Here is a 9892-nt window from a genome sequence, read left to right as displayed (position 1 = left end):
AGAATAGGTAAACTTTTGTACTATAATGGATAGTAGATTGACATAGGCTTGTGCCTGTGAGAAGGACCCAATCACGTGATGGGCATTGGCTAATAAGAATTGAGATATCTGAGAGAGCCATGTGAGCTAGAGGTGCTGCAGAGCACGGCGATGGGCAGCCGGTAGAAGGGAATTTTAATTATTATATTCAACCCAAGGGCACAATGGACACTTTTTCCGCAAGGCATGTTTTATTTTAGCCACTAAGCGCAAACCAGATGGGATGGCGTTTCGCTGTAGAATGCTGTGGTAGCCATGATGGTTAAGTGTGCCTTGAATTCTAAATAAATCACGACAGTGTCAGCAGCAAAGCACCCCCACACCATCACACCTCCTCCTCCACGCTTCACAGTGGGAACCACACATGGAGATAACCCGTTCACCTACTCTGCGTCTCACAAACATACAGCGGTTGGAACCAAAAATCTCAAATTCCCAGAGGACAGATTTCCACCGGTCTAATGTCCATTGCTCGTGTTTCTTGGCCCAAGCAAGTCTCTTCTTATTATTGGTGTCCTTTAGTAGTGGTTTCTTTGCAGCAATTTATTTTAGGGGGTCATGAACGACCATGGCCATCGATGCCGCTGGGAAATTCAAGGCCTGTTAGGGCCCCAAAAAGTCTAGAGCTAAACAAATGCAATCCATGTTAGGAAATATTTTTCACCATCAGGAGGATGCATTTAGTTTATCTGTTTAGCATATTATTATTAAAGAGTCTATATGTCAGTGTTCGACAACATCTTGTAGGCTACTAGGCTACACACTTTGGATCCAGCTTTATTCTCTTTCTGCTCCTGTAACACCATTTTGCAACCGATTACGCCTGCCCCCACCCCACCCATATCAAAAGTAGTATCGCAGAAAAACATGCTATAGCAGCTATGGGTATGACTTTCGTTAATTCTCTGTCATATTTTCTTCAAGCAACATGAAAAACGTAGTGCCTGCCTCCACCCCACCTCTCGGTAAATTGACATATTTATTTCAAATTCAAATCTTAATTTCAATGCTATGTTCTGCAGATAAATTGTTAAAATAGCCTACAATGTGAAAATGTTCTACTAGTGCCTAGCGGCCAGTGTATAATTATTATATATAAAAAAAATGTAGGGGGTAAATCAGCTTAATATTGCAGATAGATAACTTCCGTCAATGTAATTGTCTACATTTGTCACGAATTCAGCCGAGACTGCTCGTCCTCCTTGCTCGGGCAGGCTTCGGCGTTCGTCGTCACCGGAGTACTAGCTGCCACCGATCTATGTTTCTGTGTTCTACCTGTTTTGTCTATATTGCACACACCTGGTTCCAATTCCCTATTTTACCCTCTGGTTCCCTCATGGTGTTGTGCGTGATTGTTCGTTGTTTTGTTGTCATTGACATTGTGAGTCGGTATTTTCTTCCCTGCGTGGAAGATATGATTATTTACTTGTGACAAGTAAATAACATTGTTGACTAAGTTCTGTGTCCTGCGCCTGACTCCATCCTACCGCTACACACTGACGCATGACAACATTATTTCCAATCCCCCATATATTTGTTGGGGAGATATATATATATTTTATATTAGAGATTCTTCAAAGTAGCCACCCTTTGCCTTGATGACAGCTTTGCACACTCTTGGCATTCTCTCAACCAGCTTCATGAGGAATGCTTTTCCAACAGTCTTGAAGGAGTTCCCACATATGCTGAGCACTTGTTGGCTGCTTTTCCTTCACTCTGCAATCCAACTCATCCCAAACCATCTCAATTGTGTTGAGGTCGGGTGATTAGGTAATCTGATGCAGCACTCCATCACTCTCCTTCTTGGTCAAATAGCCCTTACAAAGCCTGTGTTTTGGGTCATTGTCCTGTTGAAAAACAAATGATAGTCCCACTAAGAGCAAACCAGATGGGATGGTGTATCGCTGTAGAATGCTGTGGTAGCAAAGCTGGTTAAGTGTGCCTTGAATTCTAAATAAATCACGACAGTGTCACCAGCAAAGCAACCCCACACCATCACACCTCCTCCTCCATGCTTCACGGTGGGAACCATTTACATTTACATGTACATTTAAGTCATTTAGCAGATGCTCTTATCCAGAGCGACTTACAAATTGGTGCATTCAACTTAGGATAGCCAGTAAGTAAGTACACTTCTTCAAACAAACAGCTGTGAGCAAAGTCAGTGCAATCAGGGACAACTACATCTCGATCACAATAAGTACATTTCTTTAAACAAGCAGGTGAAATAAGTCAGGTGTTAGTTTAGACAAAAGACAGTGGTAGTAAAGGGGGGGTAGAAGGATTACTATTATACTATTCCAGGTATTCCTTAAAGAGGTAGGGTTTCAAGTGTCTCCAGAAGGTGGTCAGTGACTCCGCTGTCCTGGCTTCGTGGGGGAGCTTGTTCCACCATTGGGGTGCCAGAGCAACAAATAGCTTTGACTGGGCTGAGCGGGAACTGTGCTTCCGTAGAGGTAGGGGGGCTAGCAGGCCAGAGGTGGATGAACGTAGTGCCCTCGTTTGGGTGTAGGGTCTGATCAGAGCCTGAAGGTAACGAGGTGCCGTTCCCCTCACAGCTCCGTAGACAAGCACCATGGTTTTGTAGTAGATGCGAGCTTCAACTGGAAGCCAGTGGAGTGTGCGGAGGAGCGGGGTGACGTGAGAGAACTTGGGAAGGTTGAACGCCAGACGGGCTGCAGCGTTCTGGATAAGTTGCAGGGGTTTAATGGCACAGGCAGGGAGCCCAGCCAACAGCGAGTTGCAGTAATCCAGACGGGAGATGACAAGTGCCTGGATTAGGACCTGTGCCGCTTTCTGTGTAAGGTAGGGTCGTACTCTGCAAATGTTGTAGAGCATGAACCTGCAGGATCGGGTCACCGCTTTGATGTTAGCAGAGAACGACAGGGTGTTGTCCAGGGTCACGCCAAGGTTCTTTGCACTCTGGGAGGAGGACACAATGGAGTTGTCAACCGTGATGGTGAGATCATGGAGCGGGCAGTCCTTCCCCGGGAGGAAGAGCAGGGCAGTCTTTCCCCGGGAGGAAGAGCAGCTCCGTCTTGCCGAGGTTCAGCTTGAGGTGGTGATCCGGCATCCACACTGATATGTCTGCCAGACATGCAGAGATGCGATTCGCCACCTGCTTATCAGAAGGGGGAAAGGAGAAAATTAATTGTGTGTCGTCTGCGTAGCAATGATAGGATATGACAGAGCCAAGTGACTTGGTGTATAGAGAGAATAGGAGAGGGCCTAGGACTGAGCCCTGGGGGACACCAGTGGTGAGGGCACGTGGTGCGGAGACAGATTCTTGCCATGCCACCTGGTAGGAGTGACCTGTCAGGTAGGACGCAATCCAAGAGTGAGCAGCGCCGGAGATGCCCAACTCGGAGAGGGTGGAGAGGAGGATCTGATGGTTCACAGTATCAAAGGCAGCAGATAGGTCTAGAAGGATAAGAGCAGAGGAGAGAGAGTTAGCTTTGGCAGTGCGGAGAGCCTCCGTGACACAGAGAAGAGCAGTCTCAGTTGAATGACCAGTCTTGAAACCTGACTGGTTAGGATCAAGAAGGTCATTCTGAGAGAGATAGCAGGACAGACGGCACGCTCAAGAGTTTTGGAGAGAAAAGAAAGAAGGGATACTGGTCTGTAGTTGTTGACATTGGAGGGATCGAGTGTAGGTTTTTTGAGGAGGGGTGCAACTCTCGCCCTCTTGAAGACGGAAGGGACATAGCCAGCGGTTAAGGATGAGTTGATGAGCGAGGTGAGGTAAGGGAGAAGGTCTCTGGAAATGGTCTGGAGAAGAGAGGAGGGGATAGGGTCAAGCGGGCAGGTTGTTGAGCGGCCGGCCATCACAAGTCGCAAGATTTCATCTGGAGAGAGAGGGGAGAAAGAAGTCAAAGCATAGGGTAGGGCAGTGTGAGCAGGACCAGCGGTGTCATTTGACTTAATAAATGAGGATCGGATGTCGTCAACCTTCTTTTCAAAATGGTTGACGAAGTCATCCACAGAGAGGGAGGAGGGAGGGGGAGGAGGATTCAGCAGGGAGGAGAAATTGGCAAAGAGTTTCCTAGGGTTAGAGGCAGAGGCTTGAAATTTAGAGTGGTAGAAAGTGGCTTTAGCTGGAGAAACCGAGGAAGAAAAAGTAGAGAGGAGGGAGTGAAAAGATGACAGGTCTGCAGGGAGTCTAGTTTTCCTCCATTTCCGCTCGGCTGCCCGGAGCCCTGTTCTGTGAGCTCGCAATGAGTCGTCAAGCCACGGAGCAGGAGGGGAGGACCGAGACGGCTGGGAGGATAGGGGACATAGAGAGTCAAAAGATGCAGAAAGGGAGGAGAGGAGGGTCAAGGAGGCAGAATCAGGAGACCGGAGGGAGAAGGATTTAGCAGAGGGAAGAGATGATAGGATGGAAGAGGAGAGAGTAGCGGGAGAGAGAGAGCGAAGGTTGCGACGGCACATTACCATCTGAGTAGGGGCAGAGTGAGTAGTGTTGGAGGAGAGCGAGAGAGAAAAGGATACAAAGTAGTGGTCGGAGATTTGGAGGGGAGTTGCAGTGAGATTAGTAGAAGAACAGCATCTAGTAAAGATGAGGTCAAGCGTATTGCCTGCCTTGTGAGTAGGGGGGGGGACGGTGAGAGGGTGAGGTCAAAAGAGCAAAGGAGTAGAAAGAAGGAGGCAGAGAGAAATGAGTCGAAGGCAGACGTCGGCAGGTTAAAGTCACCCAGAACTGTGAGGGGTGAGCCATCCTCAGGAAAGGAACTTATCAAGGCGTCAAGCTCATTGATGAACTCTCCAAGGGAACCTGGAGGGCGATAAATGACAAGGATGTTAAGCTTGAATGGGCTAGTGACTGTGACAGCATGGAATTCAAATGAGGAGATAGACAGATGGGTCAGGGGGAAAAGAGAGAATGTCCACTTGGGAGAGATGAGGATTCCTGTGCCACCGCCGTGCTGACCAGATGCTCTCGGGGTATGCGAGAACAGATGATCAGACGAGGAAAGAGCAGTAGAAGTAGCAGTGTTTTCTGTGGTAATCCATGTTTCCGTCAGCGCCAAGAAGTCGAGAGACTGGAGGGTAGCATAGGTTGAGATGAACTCTGCCTTGTTGGCCGCAGAACGGCAGTTCCAGAGGCTGCCGGAGACCTGGAAGTCCACGTGGGTTGTGCGTGCAGGGACCACCAGATTAGAGTGGTAGCAGCCATGCGGTGTGAAGCATTTGTATGGCCTGTGCAGAGAGGAGAGAACAGGGATAGACAGACACATAGTTGACAGGCTAAAGAAAAGGCTACAATAATGCAAAAGAAATTGGAATGAAATTAACTAAACATCTGGGGAAGCGAGAGAGCGGGGCCTCCCTCGACTAAGTCCTGCAGAACAACTTGGCAGAACTGTCTTTGTTTCAGGGACAGTCTTCGTTTTGGGGACAGCTGCCGCAGACAGCTGCCGCTGAATTTGCCACACATGTGGAGATCATCCGTTCACCTACAGTCCCCTCTGAACAGTTGATGTTGAGATATGTCTGTGACTTGAACTCTGTGAAGCATTTATTTGGGCTGCAATTTCTGAGGCTGGTAACTCTGATGAACTTATCCTCTGCAGCAGAGGTAACTCTGGGTCTTCCTTTCCTGTGCTGGTCCTCATCATAGCACTTTATGGTTTTTGCCACTGCACTTGAAGAAACTTTCAAAGTTCAAAGAAATGTTCCAGATTGACTGACCTTCATGTCTTAAAGTAATGATGGACTGTCGTTTCTCTTTGCTTATTTCAGCTGTTCTTGCCATAATATGGACTTGGTCTTTTACCAAATACGGCTTTCTTCTGTATACCACCCCTACCTTGTCACAACACAACTGATTGGCTCAAACGCATTAAGAAGGAAATAAATTCCACAAAGAAGGAAATAAATTCTACAAATTAACTTTTAACAAGGCACACCTGTTAATTGAAATGCATTCCAGGTAACTACCTCATGAAGCTGGTTGAGAGAATGACAAGAGTGTGCTAAGCTGTCTTCACTATTATTCTACAATGTAGAAAATAGTAAAAAATAAAGAAAAACCCTTGAATGAGTAGGTGTGTCCAAACTTTTGACTGGTACTGTATACATGTCCAGTGCATTCGGAAAGTATTCAGACCCCTTCACTTTTCCCACATTTTGTTATGTTACAGCCTTATTCTAAAATGGATTAAATACAAATTTTACATCATCAATCTACACACAATACCCCATAATGACAAAGCAAAAACTGGTTTTTAGAAATGTTTGCAAATATATTAAAAATAAAAAACAGAAATACCTTATTTACATAACTATTCAGACCCTTTGCTATGAGACTCGAAATTAAGCTCAGGTGCATCCTGTTTCCATTGATCATCCTTGAGATGTTTCTACAAGTTGATTGGAGTCCACCTGTGGTAAATTCAATTTATTGGACATGATTTGGAAAGGAACACACCTGTCTATATAAGACAGGATTGTGTTGAAGCACAGATCTGGGGAAGGGTACCAAATCATTTCTGCAGCATTGAAGGTCCCCAAGAACACAGTGGCCTCCATCATTTTTAAATGGAAGAAGTTTGGAACCACCACGACTCTTCCTAGAGCTGGCCGCCTGGCCAAACTGAGCAATCGGGGGAGAAGGGCCTTGGTCAGGGAGATGACCAAGAACCTGATGGTCACTCTGACAGAGCTCCAGAGTTCCTCTGTGGAGATGGGAGAACCTTCCAGAAGGACAACCATCTCTGCAGCACTCCACCAATCAGGCCTTTATGGTAGAGTGGCCAGACGGAAGCCACTCCTCAGTAAAAGGTACATGACAGCCTGCTTGGAGTTTGGCAAAAGGCACTTAAAGGACTCTCAGACCATGAGAAACAAGATTCTCTGGTCTGATGAAACCAAGATTGAACTATTTGGCCTAAATACCAAGCGTCACGTCTGGAGGAAACCAGGCACCGCTCATCACCTGGCCAATACCATCCCTACGGTGAAGCATGGTGGTGGCATCATCATGCTGTGGGGATGTATTTCAGCGGTAGGGACCGGGAGACTAGTCAGGATTGAGAGAAAGATGAAGGGAGTAAAGTACAGAGAGATCCTTGATGAAAACCTGCTCCCTAGCGCTCAGGACCTCAGACTGGGGTGAAGGTTCACCTTCCAACAGGACAATGACCCTAAGCACACAGCCAAGACAACGCAGGAGTGGCTTCGGGACAATTCTCTGAATATCCTTGAGTGGCCCAGCCAGAGCCCGGACATAAACCCAATCAAACAACTCTGGAGAGACCTGAAAATAGCTGTGCAGCGACGCTCCCCATCCAGAGCGTGAGAGGATCTGCAGAGAAGAATGGGAGAAACTCCCCAAATACAGGTGTGCCAAGCTTGTAGCTTCATACCCAAGAAGACTCTAAGCTTTAATCGCTGCCAAAGGTGTTTAAACAAAGTGCTGAGTAAAGGGTCTGACTACTTGTGTAAATGTGATATTTTAAAATCTTCATACATTTGCAGAAATGTCTAAAAACCTGTTTTTGGTTTCCCATTATGGGGTATTGTGTATAGATTGAATCCATTTTAGAATAAGGCTGTAATGTTCAATTTTTTGGAAAAAGTCAAGTCGTCTGAATACTTTCCGAATGCACTGTATATGACAACTATGCTAAATGAACTTGCCCATTGTCACTGGTCCGGATACACAAACATTGTAACTAGTGGTTGTGACATCATAATGGTGTTCTAATCTGTTCTAAAATCAGAATGTTTTCATTGCCGAGGTACTTGGTAATGTATCACGAAGTGATAGGAATGGAGAAGGGGGGACTGTAATGAGGTTTAACTTTATTTCATATTTGTGGGCACTCTTTTCATACTTGCTGCTGCTAGAATTGAGAGAGAAATGGCACATTTTCCACCTGCATTTGTGATTGACAATGGAACTGACCAGATAAGAGTTGGGACCTCATGCAGTACAGAGCCTAATCTGATCTGTAAAAATGTCACTGGCAGATCTGAGAGCAACTCTAGTGAAGGAGAGCTTTGCTTTGGAGATGAGGCGTGGGGGAGGAGAGACGACTTGTCTGTGATTCGTCCTATGAAGCGTGGGAGGGTGATGTCATGGGCTGATATGGAGGCCACTTGGAGCTATGTTTTCAACACCCATGTCAAGACCCCCTCTAGTGAGAGCCCAGTTTTGCTGACTGAGTTCCCCTTGACCACCCAGTCGGACAGGGAAAGGACCTGCAGGATGATGTTCGAGGGGCTGGGCGTCCCTGCATTGTACCTGGCCCCTCAGTCGCTCCTGGCCCTGCTGTCTTCAGGCAGGGTGACCGGCTGTGTGGTGGACTGTGGCTACGACGTCACCCACACTGTCCCAGTGTTCGAGGGCCACTGCCTCCCCCACGCTGTGCGTCAGCTGGGCCTTGGAGGGCAGGATGTCACGGCCCGCCTAGCTCTGCTGCTGAAGGAGTCCGGAGCTCAGTTCTCCAGCGCCACACAGGAACATGACACTGTGACAAACATCAAGGAGCAGATGTGTTATGTATCCACTGACCCCTCCTCAGAGACAGCCACAACCATCATCGACAGCGCAGATGCGGACTACCAGCTCCCCGACGGACATATGCTGAGGATCGGCAGTGAGAGGTTCGAGGCGCCCGAGATCCTCTTCTCTCCTCAGACTGTCCACATGGTGACACATGGCATCCCAAGCCTTCTTGTGAGCTCTGTGTTGGAGAGCGATGCAGACCTGCGGCAGCTGCTCCTAGACAACGCCGTCCTGGCAGGGGGCTCCAGCCTCCTTCCCGGGATGGGCCACAGACTGAGGGAGGAGGCCTCGGCTCTGGCCCCGCCAGGGGACCGCGTGGGGCCAGTCCCTGTGATGGATACTGCCTGGCTGGGGGGCTCCCTCATGTCCTCTCTCTCCATCTTTGGAGACATGTGCATCAGTGCCTTGGAGTACCAGGAGATGGGGTCCAACGTGGTCCATCACAAGTGCTTCTGATGCCTTTCACTGGCCGCTCACCAGAGACAATTCAGTGAAACACTTGGTTTCCCAAGGAGAATAAACAGCACAAAATAACTTGGATATAGCATAGGCTGCAAGGTGGCAGGCATAGGTTTACATTGGAGAGAAAAACTAAAATAGTAAAAACGCATTGGCCTATGGGAATATGAGCTCTTGTTTGGTATTGGAATTAAATTGTTTGATTCCGTGATAATAATAACGAATGGTTTTGGAACTTTTTTGTGACCATGGCACACAAAGCTATCTGATTCGTTTATGCATGGTTTATGCATGGTCTCCAGAAACCATTACGCGCACTGCAACCGAAAAACTGATGAGCATCCCACTCCACTGTCTGCTATTACGGGAAACCCCAGATAAATAACGCTGATTGAATGACGGATTGATTACTTGTCAGGTCTCTTAGTTGAAGAGACTTGCGCAATGGAAAAGTCAATCAGAATTGATGAGGACGGTTCTGTAACCTGTCTGTGACCTAATCGCGCTGCTGAGCTCAAGGAATAACGACTGCCCGTAGACATCCACGCCACACCATGTCCATAAATACTTATCCAGATTGTCTCGAGAGCGCATCGTGATCCGACCCCTAGATAGGACTACCGGGAATCGCTGTTAAAATGCACTCAACTATCTGTCTTTCCAAGATGTTAATAGAGTTTGCTTGCTTCTGAAATACCGGCGTTGAATTTATACATTTCCCTCAACGTATTGCAGGGTGCTATCTACATGTCTATACCTCAGTTGTTGTAGATTAAATTATTTATAGGTACGTAGGAAATAGTTTGCGTTTCATTGCATTATTATAAACTGTGCCGTTTATTGAGCACTAGATGGCGGTACAATATTAGGCAGCAACAAACGCTA

General features: G+C 47.2%; 1 protein-coding gene across 1 annotated transcript; it reads left to right on the top strand.

Moving 5' to 3' along the window:
• Positions 1–8128: 8128 nt before the first annotated feature.
• LOC311101533 (uncharacterized protein) lies at positions 8129–9004 on the top strand (the record flags this gene model as incomplete). The annotated part of the gene is made up of 1 exon (XM_084142673.1): positions 8129–9004. The coding sequence occupies one exon, from the start codon at positions 8129–8131 to the stop codon at positions 9002–9004; it is 876 nt and encodes a 291-aa protein (XP_083998799.1).
• Positions 9005–9892: the final 888 nt, after the last annotated feature.

This window comes from Coregonus lavaretus (genome assembly GCF_964263955.1).
Source record: "Coregonus lavaretus genome assembly, chromosome: 26".
Lineage (NCBI taxonomy): Eukaryota > Metazoa > Chordata > Actinopteri > Salmoniformes > Salmonidae > Coregonus > Coregonus lavaretus.
The sequence above is the reverse complement of the archived record's forward strand: the minus strand, read 5'-3'. Positions and strand labels throughout refer to the sequence as shown.